Here is a 22,443-nt window from a genome sequence, read left to right on the forward strand (position 1 = left end):
GAAAGGGAATACGAGAGAGGAGGAGAGGAAAGCGAATACGAGAGAAGAGGAGAGGAAAGGAAATACGAGAGAAGAGGAGAGGAAAGGAAATACGAGAGAGGAGGAGAGGAAAGGGAATACGAGAGAGGAGGAGAGGAAAGCGAATACGAGAGTGGAGGAGAGGAAAGCGAATACGAAAGGGAATACGAGAGAGGAGGAGAGGAAAGGGAATACGAGAGAGGAGGAGAGGAAGGGGCGGCAGGTAGCTTAGTGGTTAAGAGCGTTGGGCCAGTAACCGAAAGGTCGCTGGTTCTAATCCCCGAGCCGACTAGGTGAAAAATCTGTCGATGTGCCCTTGAGCAAGGCACTTAACCCTAATTGCTCCTGTAAGTCGCTCTGGATAAGAGCGTCTGCTAAATGACTAAAATGTAAAAAATGTAAGGGAAAGAATAAGGAGGAAAGGAAATACGAGAGAGGAGGAGAGGAAAATAAATACGAGAGAGGAGGAGAGGAAAGGAAATACGAGAGAAGAGGAGAGGAAATGAAATACGAGAGAGGAGGAGAGGAAAGTGAATACGAGAGAGGAGGAGAGGAAAGGGAATACGAGAGAGGAGGAGAGGAAAGGAAATACGAGAGAGGAGGAGAGGAAAGGAAATACAAGAGAGGAGGAGAGGAAAGAAAGAATAAGGAGGAGAGGCAAGGAAATACGAGAGAGGAGGAAAGGAAATACGAGAGAGGAGGAAAGGAAATTTAAGAGGAAGGAGGAGAGGAAATATAAGAGGGAGGAAATTGAATATATAAAAGAGGAGGAGAGGAGAAGAAACAAGCAGAGAATATGGGGAGAAAAGGAAAGAGAATATATAAGGGAGACGGGAGGGAGGAGAGGAAGCAGTAAAGAAATGTGAATTGAGGGAGAGGGGAGGAGGTGAAAGGAGAAGAGGGGGATGGAGAGGAGAAGACTGTAAAGAGGAGATGACAGGAGAAGTAGAGAGGAGTAGACTGTAGAGAGACGAGGTGATGGAGCTTGGTCATATCCTTATTCCTTACCCACGGTGGGTGTGTTGGAGGCACTGAGGGAGGCGGTGGAGGACAGGGAGGAGGAGCTCTCTGCCCGGGCCAGGGGAGCAGCCGGAGGAGGACTGGCGTTGGACAACGTCTTGGGCGGGCTGAACGGCCGCACCTGGTGGGTTAGACAGCACAAACCCAGAAATCAACCAACAAATTAACCCCATACAGGGTACAAAGCAAGAGTAAACAAAAACGCCAAATAAATGTCGTCTATTATCATTAATCAATAGAGAATGGTTCCACCAATTAATACTCTGATTCCTAGGTTATCTTAAGTCTAGTGATGATACTGGAGATTCTCTATCAGATAGTCAGCAGATGCTCTGGTGGAGATTGATACTGGGCAGGTACTCACAATTTCATTGATTCCTGTGAGTTTTCCTGTGGGTAGTTTGGGTCGGGAAGAGGGTCGTGGAGGAGGCACCATGGCACCAGTTTGAGGGGTAGTGGGTCTGGCCAGGGCAGGCACTGCAGGGAAGGGGGGGGTCAATCAGACAAAAATGAAAGGACTTACAGTAAGAATCCAGGGTATGATGAGGTAACACCATGCTGCACTATGTAATACACTTTAAACTTTTTAGACATCACTGAGTAACTCAAAGTAATGCAAAACCATGCACCAACACAGAAGTCACGACATGCACAAATTCCAAAGCATAAAATGCATACAGAACAAAACTCAGATCACTCACAAAACTTTGTGTTAACAATTCTCTAAGGCAAACAAGCATATGCCCCTCAAAACAAAAACAAAACACACATTAAATAAAAAATACATTAATCAACACAACATATTGTAAATAAGGTCGAAATAAAATAATATTTATAAAAGGTGGAAACTGAAAAAAAAACGGTTTTAAAAAGTAGAACAAAAGATAAAAATGGCAAAGGCAAAACTTCACACTTCACTCAGTCAAAAAAAATAATCTCAGTTTATGCCATGCTAGAGGTTACCGTTGTGTATTTGGCTAGCTGCTGCTGCTGCTGCTGCCACCATCCCCTCTGTCAGTGCTGAAAAGACCTCAGAGACAGAGGAGGCGCTGTCCTCCCCAACCCCACTGCTCAGCGCCATCTTATTATAGGGGTCAGCGGGGTCATCAGAGAAGAAACAGATGGACCGGCAAGACTGAGGCCTGCCGATAGGAGGGTTAGACTGGGTCCGGTTGCGGTTGACCAGACCTGTACCCGGACCGCAGCTCTGCTGGCGTCTGACTGGCACAAAGTCGTCGTTGAAGGCCATCCACTGGCTCTGGGACCAGGAGAAGGCAGACTGGTCCTTTCCCTGAGGCACACTTGTTGGGTCTGGGCCTGTGGGGACTGGGGTTGGATCCTGGGCGTCTATGGGCTCTTCCTGCCGGGTGATGGGGGCGCTCTGGGCCCGTGCTGGGATGGGCTTTAGGGCCAGAAAGGGGTCGGCTGGTGAGTTCCATGGAGAGAAGGTGGTGGTGGTAGTGGTGGTGGAGGAAGGTAGAGGGGTGACCTCTCCTTTGGCCTGCTGCAGGCTGTCTGCCAGTGGGGGAGAAGAGAGCTCCCGCTGTAACACCACCTCAGCTGTAGAGGGCGCCAGATAGTCCAGGGCAGGGCAGAGTGATAAACCTATACCACAGAGTAAGGAGGAGGAACCATACCAGCTAACGTTTACAAAGATACTCATGCAAACATCTTTACATATTTGGAATGCCACAGAACAAGTAAAACATTATATGAATTTATATATGAATTGATCAGTTATTCTGTTGCATTATACTGAACAAACTAGTACTGTAGTCACAATCAAGTAGTACTTTCACTCAGAAGGCTTGGGGATTCCCATCTAGAGATTACTATAATTAAACTAGTTTCCATCTATGGGACAGGCAGGTTTAGTTCTAGTGAACTGTGAACTGCAATCATATGCAATCTCTGTGCAACGTGAGGAGGAATGAATACCTGGCATGTTTCAGTCTTAACTGGTAATAAATAGTGTTAGAGGATTACAGCTGGTTGAGAGGATATCAGCTACTCCGACTTGGAGTGTTAGGTCCTCACACCATGCAGACACGCAGAGCCACACAGCGCTCTCAGCTTATCAAAGCTTAGCAGGGCTCTCAATCCAACACTAATTCAGTTATCCATCTTCCTCATTGGATTGGTTGAACAAAGTATACACAACTACAACTAACAGCCCGTCTCTGAAATCCTACAATAAAACAGTGGATTGGAGAAAATTGGAGCAAACAAACATTGGAGAAAAATAAGCAAACACCACAAACAACAACAAGCAACTGAATCAAACGTTGGATGCAATGTCAAGGCTTTTTGTAAGTGAGGTTAGATAGTTGGAAACCGATTCAGTACAGCGCAACCGCACAGAAAACACTGGCCTAAATAGGTGCAGCTAGGACAAACACATTTTACCTGCCTCCCCTGGCAGAAAGACAGGGGACTCGTTAATGTGTAGAGGAGATAGAGGAATGGAGAGGAAAAGAGAGTGGATGTCTGGAGGAGGAGGAGGAGGAGGAGGGTTAACACACAGAGATAGAAAAACAACAAAGCATCTAAACCAAACTCAGACCACAAAGATGCGGCAAAAATAACTAAATGCAAAAAAACACAAAGTCAAAAGTAAGAAAGCCCTACATAATCAAATAAAAAAACTATAGCCTAATCATCTCTTTCAGGCTTGCCAAATGACTGACTCCAAAGCAAAAAAAAATTGCAGTTCAGTCAGGGCTAGATGAATGTGTTGTGCGTGTATATTAAGGCCTGGTAATGCCTCTATTGTACACAGAGAGTTTAAAACAGGTCTTTAAATGACTTAAGAGTCATCACAGTATCCTAACCTGGGCACTTTACGCTGCTCTTTTGGCTTTTAAGACGGAACTTTTGACAATAACGAGATAGTGATTGACAACATACGTGCCAGTGGGCCTTATCGCCAACCCTGTGACCCAAACTTGGTGCCAATTACCTGTGGATTACGATTAGCCCATGCAATGGGTCAGCGCTAACGTCACTATTTCAACACACACACACACAGTCAGTCACACAGACACGCACAGCTTTGAGACTCCACACTACATAAACCTTGCCACTAAAACCAGCTTCTCACATATCTGTACTGGAGTGAGAGGCAGGACAGTGTGAAAGAGAAAAAGAGGGACGTAAAGGAAATGAAAAATAAAGTAAACACACGTGTGGTGGGGGGAGGGGGGTGTGGGGCTGCACTTACATTTGAAGACAGCCAAATGCATGCTAATCAAAACTGTAACAATCATTTCTCATCAAATAAAACAAACAAACAAAGCTTGAAATAGACAGTTAATTGAACAACAAAACTGTAAAATGAAATAAACTGTAAATAAAATAAATGGGCAAAACCTCCCCATATGACAATTTAAGTCAAACTATTTTTTTTTTAAGAAGCAAAACCAAGGTGACATGACCTATTGGAAAGTCATATAAACAATAAACAACAATACACAAACAAAACATTTTCTCTTCCACCCAGGCAATGACACAGACACACAAGTTCAGTTTAGGTTGTGAGTGAGGACCCAAAACCAGGCCGCAAGTCATTTCTTTGACCCCCCAAAGCTCAGTAAAAAAAAAAAAAATTGGAGGTAAAAAAAAGAATACGATTAAAATCACCAGGAATTCAGCGAAAAATGGGTTGGAGTTAGGAAATCTGTTCCTAAACAGTCCCACAAATTAAAAACATAGACATACGTGATCGTGTCTCAATGTAATCAAATACAATCTCTTTTGGTGTCAATGTGTACTGTGAATACAGTAGGAGCTTACTACTGTTGTTGAGCTGTGCAGGGGACTACCTGGCCTGCCTGTGGAGCTATGTGAGGTCATGTCTGTATCAGTAGTAGTTTGAGGTAATAGTAAAAACCAAAGCCGTTTATATAGAGTTCAAATCATCCAGACAGAACCCCATCATGGTTGCCACCGAACTCGCCTAGCCACCCATAGGAATACATTGAAACACTCTGTTAAGCTTGGTGAGCGGGGCTTACCTGTTGATGAAGACACTGAGGAGGAGGAGCCTCCCAGGGTGTGGGCAGGGCCGAACGGATCCAGTGAGAGAAGGTCATTATTGAGAGCAGGTCTACTGCTGAGAGACAGAAGAGGGATGGATAGAGAAAGGTGGGGGGGAGGGAGAGAAAGAGATGTGAAAATGAGAGCAATTACTAAACAGTGAGAGTAGGGCAATCAAGGGTATCTAGTGTTTCTGAGGCAATTTTTATCTGTAAAAGTTAGGATAGTTTTTATCCTGTACTTACTCATTGAAAGATTTTGGCATCCTGGCCTTTCCCAACTCATCACCTGGTTGACAATATAACATACAAATAACAACCTTAACCTCAGCACACACAAGGTTACATAGGTGCAGGGAAAACCCTGTCCCATACACCCCCACCCAGACAGGCACTTAAACACACTGCAGGGAGCAAGAGAGGCCATGTTAAAGGATAGGGCTGCAGTGCTCTCTGTGTGTGGCTCACACTAGTGTGTTTAGGTGTTATGTGTACAGTAGCAAAGGTTCCCCACCAGCAAGACATTCCTCTATTGGTCACAGATAGAACATATTTTCTATCAAACTACTTAGCTCCTTTGATTGCTCTGCGACTGTGGCAAACACATAATGTTAGCAAAGCTTTGTTAAATGTTGAAGATGATAGCTTTGAAGCTTTGCTTTATTAGCTAGTCATGTTAGTTTGTGTTAGCTTTAGCTGTAGAGCACAGTATTAGCCACGGGGTGGGGGGAACTGAGGTGGGGGTGTGGAGGACTACTTGGCATGGCATGTTTATGGGGTGTGGTGGTGGTGGTGGTGGTGGTGGGGGGGGCAGACTGACTAGAGAGGTACTTATAGTACTCACCTAGCACCTGAGAGCCTATCGCTGAGTGGGAATGCATTCCTGACAACCCTGAGCATGTGTAGAATACATGGCTATGAATCACTTAACTCTACCAAATATACATAGCGTCAGCCTTAAACTCTATCAAAAAGTTGCATTATCAGACTTAACTCTATCAAATGGATGAAATACTTTTAAACTATACCTTGATATGATGGAAATATGAATATCAAAGGATAATAAAGTGATGTTATTTAAACTGTGTATAATACTACTTAATATATTTTTTATATATTTATTTCTTAATGGTTTACTTGCTAACCCCCACTAATAGTTCACAGTTTGAGACAGTTATGTGAGTTGTTGCATTCCTTTATAGATAATTAATTAATTTGTCCAAGCAGAAAATCAAACATAGCAAAATATACAAATTGTAGTCAAAACGCAGGAGGTCAAATATCATTTCTGACACGCAAAATAAAAACAAGCAATTAAGCAATTCATCTTCCTCAGAGCTTAGATACACACATATAAAAAACGAACTACATTTACTTTAGCTGGGGATATGTTGGTTTTGGCAAGGTTGCTAGGATTTGTTTTTAAGAACGACCCGAGGCAAGAAAAATTAAGGTGAAAAGTCCAAAATGGTTGCAGCCATCAAACATCACACAGAGGAGAAGAGAAGGTCAAATAAAATACTCACTGGATTGGTTCCTTCGCATCTGACCCTGAGAATAGAAACACACATTCATTAACTACAGCTAGGATAAGACACACACACACACACACTGAACTTCAGCCCTCATCCTCCACAAAAAGACTCCCTAGCAATCCCAGAACATACTTTTTACTGTACAAATACAAACTGAACATCAGAAAAAAGTAAATACAGTATGTATATAAAACATGGTTGTATCTGGAATGTGCTTGTCAGTAATTAGATGTCTTATTATAACAGACAGTAGGTGATTTTCAGACATGCCGTAGGTTTTATCTAGGACTTATCTTCAGTAGTGCAGGGTCAATTAACTTCTGCCTGTACACAGTATCTCAAACTACACCTACTTAAGATGACAGCTCAAAGTTCCTCAATGTGTTACTCTTTAAGAATCAACACTTGCGTAATAACTTACTTTCTGAATAACACAATAAAAACAGAGATATGCACAATACAGGCTATATTTATCAGGTGGTGGTACGGTACTCACAATACCAAAAAACTGTCCCGAACATTTAAAATATAATTGATACATGGAAAAGTTGAAAAGCGTATTATTAACTATTCCCTGTGGAGGGGAGGCTTTTTCCACATCAGTTTTAAAGAGACAGTAAATCACAGGATTAAGCTTCTCAGACACATACCAGACATTAAACCTAGGGTGAAAAATGCAGCTGCACAGTACAGACAGGACACAGTATCTAACCCCGCACTACCATCAATCAGGTATGAGAAAGAGAGAGAGAGCGAGAGAGATATTCACTAACAGAGAGACATATCAGTTTCTTCAAGGCGACCAACAGAAAACCTGATGTACTTCTGTGTGACCCAATGGAAACTAAGACCATCAATTCCAATAAAGCCTTTATTCACACACTGAAAAAGACAAGGACAGGGGAAAAGAAGGAGAAGAGGAACAGAAGGGGTTTAGAGGGAGGCATCCAAAGCGTCAAAGTGCCGTGGCCCTGTGAGGCCAGGGTTTAGTCCCACAGGCACTAAGCAGCAAATGGGTTCAATTACGGCTGTAGCCCGCCACACACACACTACAGATCTCCACACACACACAGTCACACATAAACCATTCCGGCTTCCACTGCTGTTTCAATAAAGGAACAAACAGCAGACAGCACAGAAGGGAACTGAGAAGGAGAAAGACAAATAGCAAGAAATTGATGCAACGTTCATCATCGCCTAGATCTTTTAACTCGAGAACATTCAGCACAGAACATTTCTGTCAACATTAAGGTGGGGGGAAAAAAATATACTTCAGATTTGAAAGTGGGAGCAATAAAAGAAAACATGGAGGGAATATTTCAGTATTTAGGTAAAAGTCAAAATAGAAAAAAAGACAAACAGTAGGTTGCTGTTGTTTGTCGTTGGACTGAGAAAATACTTGAAATGTTAAGTCCTGCTGTCGAGCAAAAACTCATTTGTAATGAACCAAGTCCAATCTTCAGGCCTTAAAAAAGCCAGAGAATGTTTTTCCTCAAGAACCTTCTTAATGCTTCAAAAATAACAAAGAAATTCTCCATAAACGTAGGAATTCTCGTCAAAGTTGATTCATTCCGTTTAAAACAAACAGTTAGCTGAATCATGCTCATTTCAAACATATCTGGAAAAACATTTCTACACACTTTGTCAAATGAATGGGAGACTAACCCCCATAAAGAATCACATACAAGTAATGTCCAAATCAAGCAACAAAATGACCCTAATAAAACAAGAGAGAGCAAAATACCAATAGAGAGAGATATAAAGTGTGTGTGTGTGTGTGTGTGTGTGTGTGTGTGTGTGTGTGTGTGAACACTCAGCGTGCTGATTCGGAAGGAGGTCGTGTGAGCTCCCCCATTTCTGCTAGAGGAGTCCTACCGCTCTCTAAACGACTGTCACGGAATCTCTTTCTTTATCATTTTCTCATTCACCCTCTACTCACCCTCTCTCCCAAGGGTCGTTTAGAGAGCGGTAGGACTCCTCTAGCAGAAATGGGGGAGCTCACACGACCTCCTTCCGAATCAGCACACTGACTGTTCACACACACTAGTGTTTTAAAGTTTAATGGCAGGCGCTATTTCCACCCTGAGCAGGCAGACAGAGAGAGCGGCTCAGAGATTTAGAGATGATATGGCCAGTCAGTCAGTCAGTCAAAGTTGAATGAGAGGTCAACTCCAGGCATAAAGGTCAGGCCCTGCCTGCGGGAAGCTCTGACAGTCTGTGCATGCCATCCCATCCCATTACGTGACGGCAGGGAGAAGTGGTGTGTGACTACAGATTCTACTGCAACGCCATGCAACTAACTGTAAAGCAGTGGTACCACAGCTTTTAAAAAGACTGTTCCAGAGACAAGGCCATTCCACCTGTCCCAACAGTGGTGTTAAAGTAAAGCAAGAGAGAAAACAAGTGATCAAAAGTGAAAACAATTTGTGATACTTTCTTACCCTACCGGTCAAACACAGGAAAAACTAAAATGATTGAATTATTATTATTTATTTTACCTTTATTTAACTAGGCAAGTCAGTTAAGAACAAATTCTTATTTACAATGACGGCCTACACCGGCCAAACCCGGACGACGCTGGGCCAATTGTGCGCCGCCCTATGGGACTCCCAATCACGGCCGGTTGTGATACAGCCTGGAATCGAACCAGGGTCTGTAGTGACGCCTCAAGCACTGAGATGCAGTGCCTTAGACCGCTGCGCCACTCGGGAGCCCAGACAGTAGGCGATTATGACTCATGCATGGAGATTTCAATCTTTAAAGAAAAACTCACAACTGGACTTTTTGAATGAGCTCATTCACTCCTACTGTCCACAGTGACTCATCTTAGAGAGTTGAGACAATGGTCCAAACAGGCAAAATAACAGAATAAAGCAAAAAAGTATTTCAAATATGTATGATACTGTCTAATGTTTCTGGCAGAAGGCTTTATGACTAAGTACCCATTCCCAGCTCTTACAGGGGAAATACAATGTACTGTTGCCCTCTAGTGTTAGAGAGATGGGACAGACAGACAGACAGACAGACAGACAGACAGGGGGAAATGCCCCTCAGCAAACAGAGAGACAGTAGAGTAGGTTAGTGAATGGGTGTAGCTGATGTTTACAGAGGAAACATCTTATGGAGTTAGGTGGGATTTAGAGACAGAATACATCAGAATGTTAAAATCTCTTTCTACATGCTTAGAGAATTATTTCAGTGGTAACGGTAGTGCTGTATGTGCAACTTTCTATCTTAACGTTGTAGGACAGAGGATTTGAACCTTATCCAAGTGTGTATCCAAGTATCCAATGTGTATCCAAGAAACACGTGTTGAGGACTCCTTCAACAGGGTGGGAGGTGAGGAATTATTGATTGATATATTGATCAGAAAGTTTGTGTGTTGTTGAACAGTGTTTCCTCCGACACATTGGTGCGGCTGGCTTCCGGGTTAAGCTGGCGGGTGTTAAGGAGCGCGGTTAGGCGGGTTATGTTTCGGAGGACGCATGACTCCACCTTCGCCTCTCCCAAGCCCATTGGGGAGTTGCAGCGATGAGACAAGATCGATAAATAAATAGAATGTTTGTGTGCCTGTCTACTCTACAATATGTGTGTGGAATGTCTGGCAATCTCTGACAGAATTGTTGTGCAACAGGTTTCTATCAAATGTTGTACTGAGTTGACGTACAGAGGTTGGTGGTGACAGGCTGATGTTTCCAATGGAGGCCTTGAGTTGGTCGATGGTAGCTCGGCTTTGTTGCGTCCTGTTGTTGGGCGCCACCGGTTTGATTTCCACGCGGAACTTCCTGGGTTCATCCTCATCCTCCGAGTCACTCGATGAATAGAATGAGTTCTCTTTGGCATGTGGAACACACGGGTTAAGGAAGCGGAACGGATCATAACACCACGCCAGGTTAGTGGCTATACAGTATGGCAATATGGTAACAAGGCCAACAGAGGACGTCACAATGACAGAAAAATAATTGAATAAATCCTAGATTAAGGAATGATAAGAAGAATGTTGAAGGTTTTTAACAGTGTAAAAGTGTGAGTATTGAGGAAGGATATCATTTTCGTTGCGGTCTTCGGGTCTGATACAGAAGCCATCTTCATCAACCGTGGGGACATTCTAGAACACACACAACAACAGCAATGCACCACTTAGTAATGCACTTAAGCAATTCCTGCTGTGTGTGTTTGTGTGTGTGTTTATGTGTGTCTCACAGCGTTCTGGAAGTCTATGGTGCCATAGTATCCAGGAGGAGCTCCATTGGCATTGTTCTACAGCCCAGAACAGAGCGAGAGAGCGAGAGAGTGAGAGAGCGAGAGAGAGGAAATATGGCAGTTTAGATCCCATACTGTTTTACTTTAGAGAATGAAGTGATTGAGACAATTCAGTTACTACTATTATTACATTCTCCTACTGTATAACTGTCCTACTAATTCAATTATTTTTACAACTTCTACTTGACAATAGTAATTGAAATACTATAATTCACAAAATTGGGATTCACATCACAGTATTAAATGAATAAATTCAATTTGAGAGTATGTAACTGGAAATATACTCACAGCAGGTTCAACTTCTGTCGACTCCCTGAGACCCGCCAAAAGAAACAACGTTACATTTCAGACTCATTTAATATTCTTGGTTAAAAAATAGTTTTTTATAATTCAGTCCAATGAAGCTGAATGAATATTTATCATCATGACAACCCTAATAAAACTAAACATGATTTATACTAATCTTGGATAATTTGAAACAGAATTTAGAGACTGTTCACTAAGCCATCATAAATTAGTTCCAGGCAGTGGAAAGTAAATAATTAAATTAACAGTTTATAAACTACTTCTAAACCCTTTATAAAGCAAGTTTAAAAGTAGAAGCTACACACGTGGAGTCTGTGTCCTTGTTGTCTTTCCGGCGGCCTGGGATCGCAAATGTTTTCCTCTTTCTGGGTTTGGCTCCTAGTAACAAACCCAAGGAGTGCGTGAGAAATGTCTGATTGAAGAAATCTATTTTATCAGACAAATATGACAACTCCAAACCAAAAAGAAAAATCGGAGAAATCAATAACCTTATGAAACACTCATAAATTTTTTTGGAGAAGTGGCCAGATAACTTAAAACATTTAGACTTAAAATGTTCCCACACATTTAGGCGTGAAAAAGATCAAGTCTGACTTTTATGAAATTTCACACTATGTTTTTTTTTTTTTTTTTGAGGAGGGAATAAACTATAGAAAAGTAGGGCACAAGCACACGTGTGTGTGTGTGTGTGTGTGTGTGTGTGTGTGTGTGTGTGTGTGTGTGTGTGTCTGTGTGTGTGACTTACCTTCAGTGGCGATGGCAGTGTTGCATTCTTCAAACTCAATAGGACCTGAAAAGACAGAAAACGCTCATTTAGGTTCATTTGGCACGCATGCACGTGTGAGTGCGAACACACACCAACAAGCACACTCTCACACAAACACACACACGGCTTGGTAGGAACAGAGCGTCCAGCTTGGCACACACACACAATAAACTAAATGGTCCATGCTGATTCCAGAGGGCAGACAGGGTCAATGGCAGAATCAACACAGAGTCTGGTAGCCATCAGCATGTGACTCTCTATCCTGAACCAGGGGAAAACATACAGCACTGCAAATTCATAGCACTCATGGACACATACACAGACACTACATCATGCTACACACGCACAGACACTACAGCATGCTACACACACACACACACTACAGCATGCTACACACACACACACACACTACAGCATGCTACACACACACACACACACACACTACAGCATGCTACACACACACACACACACTATTCCTCAGTCACTTTCTCTCTCACACACACAGCAATACACTTTCTCATGGACACACACAGATCTCTAAGACAGAATTTAAGTACTACATAGGCCTACTGTAAACCTGCACAACAGAGACCAAACTGCTCTAAAACAACCAATCAATTAAAATAACACCTGGAATTCAAATTATGCCAGGTGGACAGACGGAACCCACTAACCTGACCTGCCCTTTAGTATACACAGAATGGCTCATAAGGCGGCACGCATGCACAAACACACGCACACGCACACGCACTAGGCTACACTACACACACTCTGAGTAAACACACAGAGCTTGTGAGCTGGTGCTATTACCAGTTGTTGTCTTAGCTCTCTCGAATTAACACCTGTGATTGCTTTATGCCTCTCTCCCCATGTCAATATGCCTTGCCTATTGCTGTTCCTGTTAGTTCTTATTATATAATTTCACTGTAGAACCCCCAGTCCTGCTCAACCAGCCTCAGTGAGCTCCTTTGTCCCACCCCCCATACACGCGGAGACCGGCTCAATTGGTGCCTCCAGTGATGCTATCTCTTTCATCGTTACCCAATGCTTTGGTGTACCTCCACTGTACTCATATCCTTCCATATCCTTGTCTGCACATAATGCCCTGAATCTATTCTACAACGCCCGGAAATCTGCTCCTTTTATTCTCTGTATCCAACGCACTAGAAGACCAGTTCTTAAAGCCTTTAGCCGTATCCTTATTCTACTCCTCCTCTGTTCCTCTGGTGATGTAGAGGTTAATCCAGGCCCTGTAGCCCCCAGTATCACTCCTACTCCCCAGGCGCTATCATTTGTTGACTTCTGTAACCGTAAAAGCCTTGGTTTTTTGCATGTTAACATCAGAAGCCTACTCCCTAAGTTTGAGTTACTCACTGCGTTAGCACACTCCGCCAACCCTGATGTTCTAGCAGTGTCTGAATCCTGGCTTAAGAAGACCACCAAAAACTCTGAAATGTCCATCCCCAACTACAACATTTTCCGTCTAGATAGAACTGCCAAAGGGGGCGGAGTTGCAATCTACTGTAGAGATAGCCTGCAGAGCTCTATCATACTATCCAGGTCTGTGCCCAAACAGTTTGAGCTTCTACTTCTAAAAATCCACCTCTCCAGAAATAAGTATACCACTGTTGCCGCTTGCTACAGACCCCCCTCAGCCCCCAGCTGTGCCCTGGACACCATATGTGAATTGATTGCCCCCCATCTATCCTCAGTGTTCGTACTGCTTGGTGACCTAAACTGGGATATGCTTAACACCCCGGCCGTCCTACAATCTAAACTAGATGCCAACAATCTCACACAAATTATCAACGAACCTACCAGGTACAACCCTAAATCTGTACACATGGGCACCCTCATAGATATCATCCTGACTAATTTACCCTCTAAATACACCTCCGCTGCCTTCAACCAGGATCTCAGCGATCACTGCCTCATTGCCTGCGTCCGTAATGGGTCCGCGGTCAAACGACCACCCCTCATCACTGTCAAACGCTCCCTAAAACACTTCAGCGAGCAGGCCTTTCTAATTGACCTGGCACAGGTATCCTGGATGGATATTGACCTCATTCCATCAGTAGAGGATGCCTAGTTGTTCTTTAAAAGTGCTTTCCTCTCCCCATTCAAAAAATTCAGAACTAAGAACAGATATAGCCCCTGGTTCACCCCAGACTTGACTGCCCTTGACCAGCACAAAAACATCCTGTGGCGTACTGCATTAGCATCGAACAGCCCCCGCGACATGCAACTTTTCAGGGAAGACAGGAACCAATATACACAATCAGTTAGGAAAGCAAAGGCTAGCTTTTTCAAACAGAAATTTGCATCCTGTAGCACTAAGTCCAAAAAGTTTTGGGACACTGTAAAGTCCATGGAGAATAAGAGCACCTCCTCCCAGCTGCCCACTGCACTGAGGCTAGGAAACACTGTCACCACCGATAAATCTACGATAATCGAGAATTTCAATAAGCATTTTGCTACGGCTGGCCATGCTTTCCACCTGGCTACCTCTACCCCGGCCACCAGCTCTGCCAGCTCTCTTCGACTCTGTCAATCACTGCATTCTTATTGGCAGACTAAATAGCTTTGGTTTCTCAAATGACTGCCTCGTCTGGTTCACCAACTACTTCTCAGATAGAGTTCAATGTGTCAAATCGGAGGTCCTGTTGTCTGGACCTCTGGCAGTCTCTATGGGGGTGCCACAGGGTTCAATTCTCGGGCCGACTCTATTCTCGGTGTATATCAATGATGTCGCTCTTGCTGCTGGTGACTCTCAGATCCACCTCTACGCAGACGACACCATTTTGTATACATCTGGCCCTTCATTGGACACAGTGTTAACAAACTTCCAAACGAGGTTCAATGCCATACAACACTCCTTCCGTGGCCTCCAACTGCTCTTAAACGCTAGTAAAACTAAATGCATGCTCTTCAATCGAACGCTGCTTGCACCCGCCTGCCCGACTAGAATCACTACTCTCGGCGGGTCTGACTTTGAATATGTGGACAACTACAAATACCTAGGTGTCTGGTTAGACCGTAAACTCTCCTTTCAGACTCACATTAAGCATCTCCAATCCAAAGTTAAATCTAGAATCGGCTTCCTATTTCGCAACAAAGCCTCCTTCACTCATGCTGCTAAACATGCCCTCGTAAAACTGTATCTCACTGGTCATCCCCAAAGCCAACACGTCCTTTGGCCGCCATTTCGTCCAGTTCTCTGCTGCTAATGACTGGAACGAACTGCAAAAATCTCTGAAGCTGGAGACACTTATCTCCCTCACTAACTTTAAGCATCAGTTGTCAGAGCAGCTTACCGATCACTGCACATGTACACAGCCCATCTGTAATTAGCCCACCCAACTACCTCATCCCCATATTGTTATTTATTTTCCTCATTTGCACCCCAGTATCTCTATTTGCACATCTTCTTCTGCACATATATCACCCCAGTGTTAATACTAAATTGTAATTATTTTGCACTATGGCCATTTGTAGTGCTGTATTTATTGCCTTACCTCCATAACTTACTACATTTGCACACACTGTATATAGATTTTATATTGTGTTACTGACTTTATGTTTTGTTTTATTCCATATGTAACTCTGTGTTGTTGTTATTTTTAATCGCACTGCTTTGCTTTATCTTGGCCAGGTCGCAGTTGTAAATGAGAACTTGTTCTCAACTGGCTTACCTGGTTAAATAAAGGTGAAATAAAATAAAATCTTACCAACCCAATGATAATGCATAATTAAATAAATAGATATGTTTTAAAAACAAGAAATCGCCAAATCTGCTGGGAGGAATGACCTTGATCTAATTTGGAGCCGAACCATATGCTGATTTTCACAAGAATAACAATTCTATATACATAAATTATTTTTTTTCAACAACGAAGAAAAACAACAAAGATCACGCTTAATTTAATGTTCATCAATTATACATATTTACCTCCGAGCTCTTGCACTTGGAATGCCACGCTTCCAGAGCGTGTCGAGAAAACATTAACGAGGGGGTTTTCATTGGGTTGGATATGTATTATCACACACGCGAACATACACGCCAACACACACACATGAACACACACATGAGCACCCTATTTAAAAAGCTGTGGGAAAAACCAAGAACAACTCAGGATGAATATGCGTGTCAATCAATGTACTGCAATGGGGGACTCTTAGTATATGGATGGCCCCATATGATTTTAGCGCAATGATGCAAGTCAACGGTTTGAAAAGCTATTGTCTTATGGTTTATCATAAGCAGAGATAGTAAGATGATGAGTGTGAAATGGTGACTTTTACTTTGTTTTAATAAAAAATGTAAAATTAGAGCAATAATCAATTAATAATAAATACATTAACTAATATGAACACAAGGTTAGAGTGGTATAGTCTATAATATATGGAATAAATATTATTCTGTTAATTATGTTATCTATTTTGTCTGTTGATAGAGCAAACTAGGGGTTCTGTGAATACACAGCCTACTCATCACAACACCGATCCGTTCCATGTTCCCTTTTGAGCATTTATCTTCTTAAAAGCTAATGCACGACCAGGACACGACGTCTGCATTTAATAGCCTATGGCAGACCAAGGAGGGAGAGAAGAGAGGGGAGGCCAGCCTCGGGCAAGATTTCATTTCCATGGCACTAAAATATCTTGACCTGAAAAAACAAAGCTAATTATATTTTAGTCCAATGTATATGGCAACAGCGGTTCGATGCTGCCTTCCCCAGGGAATGTCAGTTATGGGCAAAATTGACGCATTATTCGACATGCACAGCTCTTGGAGAAGCTCAGGGAAGTGGTAAGTCATGAGAGGCACGCATCACGCCAAGTGACATGGATAAAGTACACCAATCTACTCTCCTGTGCAATATCAGGCCCTCTCCTGTTAGCTCTTCACCGCCGGTGAACCCACACTGATGTGACTGCGTGTTCCGTTCCAATCAAAACAAACGCCACGCTCATCCAAGAACTAGTTCACGAGAGAGAGACCTATCCGCTGCTCCATCCCTAATCCACAGTGTTGACAACAAGCAGTTCCATTTACTAAGTGAAGAGGGATCCATAACCTCCTAAAGTAATCAACAGTTGCTGGCGTTGCCAAACACCCATAATCACCAATTCTAAGAGAATAATAATAAAAAACATATTTGAATAATAATGTCTAAAGACTATACTTAGGCTCCTCCACATGACTGACCAAAACTTACCGAAAAATAAAGCATAAACAGAGCAGGAACCTTTCGCCGACAGCATCCTACATCTGACAATATTTACTCACACCGACTACAGCAAAACAACCTACACCAGACACGCCAATCTTACCTAAATCTGCACAGGCCCATTAGGATCTGTTTAAAAATGTCATAAACAGACAGATGACTTTGTTTATGTAGAGGTAGATGTTTCTTTTATCTTATTCCTCTCTGTCACTCTCTCTCTGTGAAGGAAGCATGCAGTCACGCATGAGCGGAGGATGGTTTTTAAAATTGCATATGCTTCACATGGAGCTCGGAGCGGGAAAGAGGGAGGGAGAGGGGCGGAGGGGTTTGCGTGTCTGGCTCGCCGCCAGTTGACAGCTCAGCTGGATATCGGTGAACACTACGAACCCCCCCCCCCCTCGCCTAGCAGCGTGTCACTTTGAGATTGTTTCCGTGGTAGAAAGTTTATTCAACCTCTCTCTCTCTCTAAAGGCACAGGATCGGCCATCCGTTCAGCTATTTCATCAAGGGACAGGCAGGTTATTTTTCTGACAGGGCCTAGACCGCGGTGCGATCTCTAATGAACAGCTTGATACGGGGAGGAATTCTACAACTGTTTTCAGCCCTCAATTAATTCTGCTGTCAAAACAAATGAAGGCCGGCGCTGCTCGGACGCCCCATCTGGACACAGGGGTCAGGGGTCACCGTTTGTATACACACAAACACACCCCAAGTCAGGCCCTTTGTGTCGCCTACCTGATGTGATGGGGTGCAAGCCCCTGGGAAAGCCACAATGGATAACATTATATTGTCAGATTTCCCTTGATTACTGTAGCATGTCATAGCTTACACAAGAGTCATTGTTGAGTTCCTGATCCCCAAAAGAGCTTGGTTCCGGCTGCTTAGTTCAGTCTGCAGCCTAAACACAGCAGAGTGTGTGTGTGTGTGTGTGCGTAAAGCAAAGCCTCCCTGGCCCCTGTGCTGGTCTGCATTGTGTCACATGCTAACTTGAATGTCTGGCCTGACCTGCCTACCTATACAGCAGATTACAGCTATTGAGTCTGATGGCCTTCTATCACCTCTCATTACTGCTCTCTCATTGGCTAACTCTCTCTCATAGGCCTGTCTCCATCTTAAAGACAGGAAGTCACTTTGAAGGAAGTTGCGCCTAAGTAACCACTGATACAGGGTCAGATTCAGCCACGTTGAAGGAGTAGGTATACTGTAGAAGTTAGCCTAAGTAACCACTGATCTACAGTCAGAGTCAGGCATATTGAAGGAGTAGGACAATTACATAAGTTGCCGCTAACCACTGAAATGCTTCACCACTCATACACACCAACATATTTGTAATACATTGATCTGTATATGTGTTTAGGCTATCATGGCAGGTGTGTCTGTGCGTATGGGGAATATTACCTGGTCTCTCTTTGCCCGTTCCTTTACTGTCAGCGAGTTTCTGTATCAAGCCCTCCACAGAGGTGTTCTCCATGTTCCTTTCAAACTCTGTATGGACCTGCAGAGGGACAACAACAAACACACAGGGTCAAGAGGTGCGCTTCGTTTAACTTGGAGTTGCACTTTTGGGACTATTCCATTGGTTCCATTGTACAGGGCAAACTGCTGTAAATCAAGTGCAGCTCAAGTATTCTGGCGTATTTGACCCAGGTCTGGCATCAGTACAGTGAGGCATCAGAATGGATTAGCCTACATTAATACAAGAAATAAGAACTGAAGGTAGAGTGGCAGACACTTGGAATCAGACACACTTGAACTGGTGCTCCTAGGGCCCCCTCCCCTCTCTCTGGGGCTGTGGGCTAGCCTGACAGTCGCTGGGCTAAGCTGCTGGACGGTCATTGAGTCCATTGAGGGCTCACTCTGTGGTAGTACCACTGGGAGGTACTGCTGTGATTAAAACATGGGGCAGTGTGTGTGTGTGTGTGTGTGTGTGTGATAGCTTGTGAGAGTGACAGCTCATGTCCTGGGGGACTGCTCTCTGGGTGCCTCGTTTTTAGAATGCTCAGGCGGATTGATAAATACAATATGGTTCTGTGCTTTACACTGTATACTCCCTCTAAAGGACTGGACTGCTACTGTACTACAATACTCCCTCTAAAGGACTGGACTACTACTGTACTACAATACTCCCTCTAAAGGACTGGACTACTACTGTACTACAATACTCCCTCTAAAGGACTGGACTGCTACTGTACTACAATACTCCCTCTAAAGGACTGGACTGCTACTGTACTACAATACTCCCTCTAAAGGACTGGACTACTACTGTACTACAATACTCCCTCTAAAGGACTGGACTACTACTGTACTACAATACTCCCTCTAAAGGACTGGACTACTACTGTACTACAATACTCCCTCTAAAGGACTGGACTACTACTGTACTACAATACTCCCTCTAAAGGACTGGACTACTACTGTACTACAATACTCCCTCTAAAGGACTGGACTACTACTGTACTACAATACTCCCTCTAAAGGACTGGACTACTACTGTACTACAATACTCCCTCTAAAGGACTGGACTACTACTGTACTACAATACTCCCTCTAAAGGACTGGACTACTACTGTACTACAATACTCCCTCTAAAGGACTGGACTACTACTGTACTACAATACTCCCTCTAAAGGACTGGACTACCCAGCATTTGCTTCTCTCTCTCCGTTGTTTAAAACTATTCTCTGCACAATGTGTCTCTAAGGCATGTGGAGACTGGCTTACATAATGGTATGATTTATTGTTGTAGACAGAGCGGTCTCCTGATGCCCTCTGGGTGCTATCACGGGACGGATGGTGTTTGTTTGTTTACTTTGGATGTTAGTGGCGTGTGTGTCAGAGTGTGTGTGTGTCTGTCTGTCGGAGAGAAGGACAAGATAGATGACGAACATGGACTGACTGGCTGTGCCATCTCGCCAAATGATTCAGATGTGCGTGATACTGTAAACACAACAGCGTATGTCCACTCACTATCATGAACACACACACACCATGAACACACACACCGTGGACCCCCCCCCGACCCCTCCAGCAAGGCAGAGTGCATTAGCCCCCTGCACCCTCGCGAGGGGATGGGGGTTGGGCGTGGGTTGCCGTGGCGAGGTAGAATGCTCACTCCAGCACACGCAATCTGTCAGGTGCTGCAGCCAGCCAGCCACTTGCTGTATCCTGCTGCCGTGAGGGAACATGCTGTGACGTCATCACCTGCCTGCATGTCTCAAACACACCCTGACAGACACACACCATCGCCCCTCCTCCAACTCACTGTGATTTTTCACAGATGCACAAAAAAGCACATCAGCTCAAGGGTACCTCTCTCACACACAAATGCTCGCTTACAAATACAAACATTGCACGCACACCAAACACACCTGCCCTCCAAAACACACACACACACTATATATACACAGTGAGGGGAAAAAAGTATTTGATCCCCTGCTGATTTTGTACGTTTGCCCACTGACAAAGAAATGATCAGTCTATAATTTGGTAGGTTTATTTGAACAGTGAGAGACAGAATAACAACAACAAAATCCAGAAAAACGCATGTCAAAAATGTTATAAATTGATTTGCATTTTAAATTAGGGCAATAACTATTTGACCCCCTCTCAATCAGAAAGATTTCTGGCTCCCAGGTGTCTTTTATACAGGTAACGAGCTGAGATTAGGAGCACACTCTTAAAGGGAGTGCTCCTAATCTCAGTTTGTTACCTATATAAAAGTCTGAAGTTTGCCAATGAACATCTGAATGATTCAGAGGAGAACTGGGTGAAAGTGTTGATGAGACCAAAATGGAGCTCTTTGGCATCAACTCAACTCGCAGTGTTTGGAGGAGGAGGAATGCTGCCTATGACCCCAAGAACACCATCCCCACCATCAAAAATGGAGGTGGAAACATTATGCTTTGGGGGTGTTTTTCTGCTAAGGGGACAGGACAACTTCACCGCATCAAAGGGACGATGGACGGGGCCATGTACCGTCAAATCTTGGGTGAGAAACTCCTTCCCTCAGCCAGGGCATTGAAAATGGGTCATGGATGGGTATTCCAGCATGACAATGACCCAAAACACACGGCCAAGGCAACAAAGGAGTGGCTCAAGAAGAAGCACATTAAGGTCCTGGAGTGTCCTAGCTAGTTTACATACCTTAATCCCATAGAAAATCTGTGGAGGGAGCTGAAGGTTCGAGTTGCCAAACGTCAGCCTCGAAACCTTAATGACTTGGAGAAGATCTGCAAAGAGGAGTGGGACAAAATCCCTCCTGAGATGTGTGCAAACCTGGTGGCCAACTACAAGAAACGTCTGACCTCTGTGATTGAGGGTTTTGCCACCAAGTACTAAGTCATGTTTTGCAGAGGGGTCAAGTACTTATTTCCCTAATTTAAAATGCAAATCAATTTATAACATTTGTGACATGCGTTTTTCTGGATTTTTTTGTTGTTATTCTGTCTCTCACTGTTCAAATAAACCTACCATTAAAATTATAGACTGATAATTTCTTTGTCAGTGAGCAAACGTACAAAATCAGCAGGGGATCAAATACTTTTTTCCCTCACTGTACACACACACCTGCAGTGACTCTCTGCACAGCATGCAGGCAAATTGTTGTAAAAATATGAACCAGAATAAACACACAGTAGTAATGAAGTAGTACCAAATATTACTTTGAGTTAAATTGTCTACATTCTAATATATAAATATAATATAATAATATATGCCATTTAGCAGATGCTTTAATCCACATTTTGTATGTAAGGGTGGTCCCGGAATCAAACCCACTACCCTGGCGTTGCAAGCACCATGCTCTACCAACTGAGCTACAGAGGACCACAATCTCCTCTCAGAGCATAATGTATTTAGATGACCTCTCTTGGCTACATGCAGTCTCTTTACTTTCCCCTCTCCTCTTTCCCCCTCTCCACCCCCTCCTCTTTCCCCCTCTCCACCCCCTCCTCTTTCCCCCTCTCCACCCCCTCCTCTTTCCCCCCTCTCCACCCCCTCCTCTTTCCCCCCTCTTTCAACCCTCTCCACCCCCTCCTCTTTCAACCCTCTCCACCCCCCTCCTCTTTCAACCGTCTCCACCCCCTCCTCTTTCAACGCTCTCCACTTCCTCCTCTTTCAACCCTCTCCACCCCTCCTCTTTCCCCTCTCCTCTTTCAAACCTCTCCACCCCTCCTCTTTCAACCCTCTCCACCCCTCCTCTTTCCCCTCTCCTCTTTCAAACCTCTCCACCCCCTCCTCTTTCAACCCTCTCCACCCCTCCTCTTTCAACC

At 43.8% G+C, this 22,443-nt stretch overlaps 1 protein-coding gene across 5 annotated transcripts in view; it reads right to left on the bottom strand.

Moving 5' to 3' along the window:
- LOC121582153 (F-BAR domain only protein 2) overlaps positions 1–22,443 on the bottom strand; it is a 76,551-nt gene that overhangs the window by 13,411 nt on the left and 40,697 nt on the right. For 2 of the 5 annotated variants that reach the window (XM_041897770.2, XM_041897768.2), the window contains exons 8-21: positions 18,572–18,668; positions 11,922–11,966; positions 11,482–11,554; positions 11,159–11,183; positions 10,811–10,867; positions 10,655–10,715; positions 10,275–10,450; positions 6,599–6,623; positions 5,917–5,964; positions 5,319–5,361; positions 5,052–5,149; positions 2,002–2,643; positions 1,403–1,515; positions 1,027–1,159 (exon numbers count right to left, since the gene is read on the bottom strand). In XM_041897770.2, the coding sequence (XP_041753704.1) occupies positions 1,027–1,159; positions 1,403–1,515; positions 2,002–2,643; positions 5,052–5,149; positions 5,319–5,361; positions 5,917–5,964; positions 6,599–6,623; positions 10,275–10,450; positions 10,655–10,715; positions 10,811–10,867; positions 11,159–11,183; positions 11,482–11,554; positions 11,922–11,966; positions 18,572–18,668 (1,636 nt within the window). The remainder of the gene's footprint in view (positions 1–1,026; positions 1,160–1,402; positions 1,516–2,001; positions 2,644–5,051; positions 5,150–5,318; positions 5,362–5,916; positions 5,965–6,598; positions 6,624–10,274; positions 10,451–10,654; positions 10,716–10,810; positions 10,868–11,158; positions 11,184–11,481; positions 11,555–11,921; positions 11,967–18,571; positions 18,669–22,443) is intronic. The other 3 variants (XM_041897769.2, XM_041897771.2, XM_041897772.2) reach the window with 3 other exon arrangements.

The sequence above is a fragment of the Coregonus clupeaformis genome, chromosome 15, assembly GCF_020615455.1.
Source record: "Coregonus clupeaformis isolate EN_2021a chromosome 15, ASM2061545v1, whole genome shotgun sequence".
Lineage (NCBI taxonomy): Eukaryota > Metazoa > Chordata > Actinopteri > Salmoniformes > Salmonidae > Coregonus > Coregonus clupeaformis.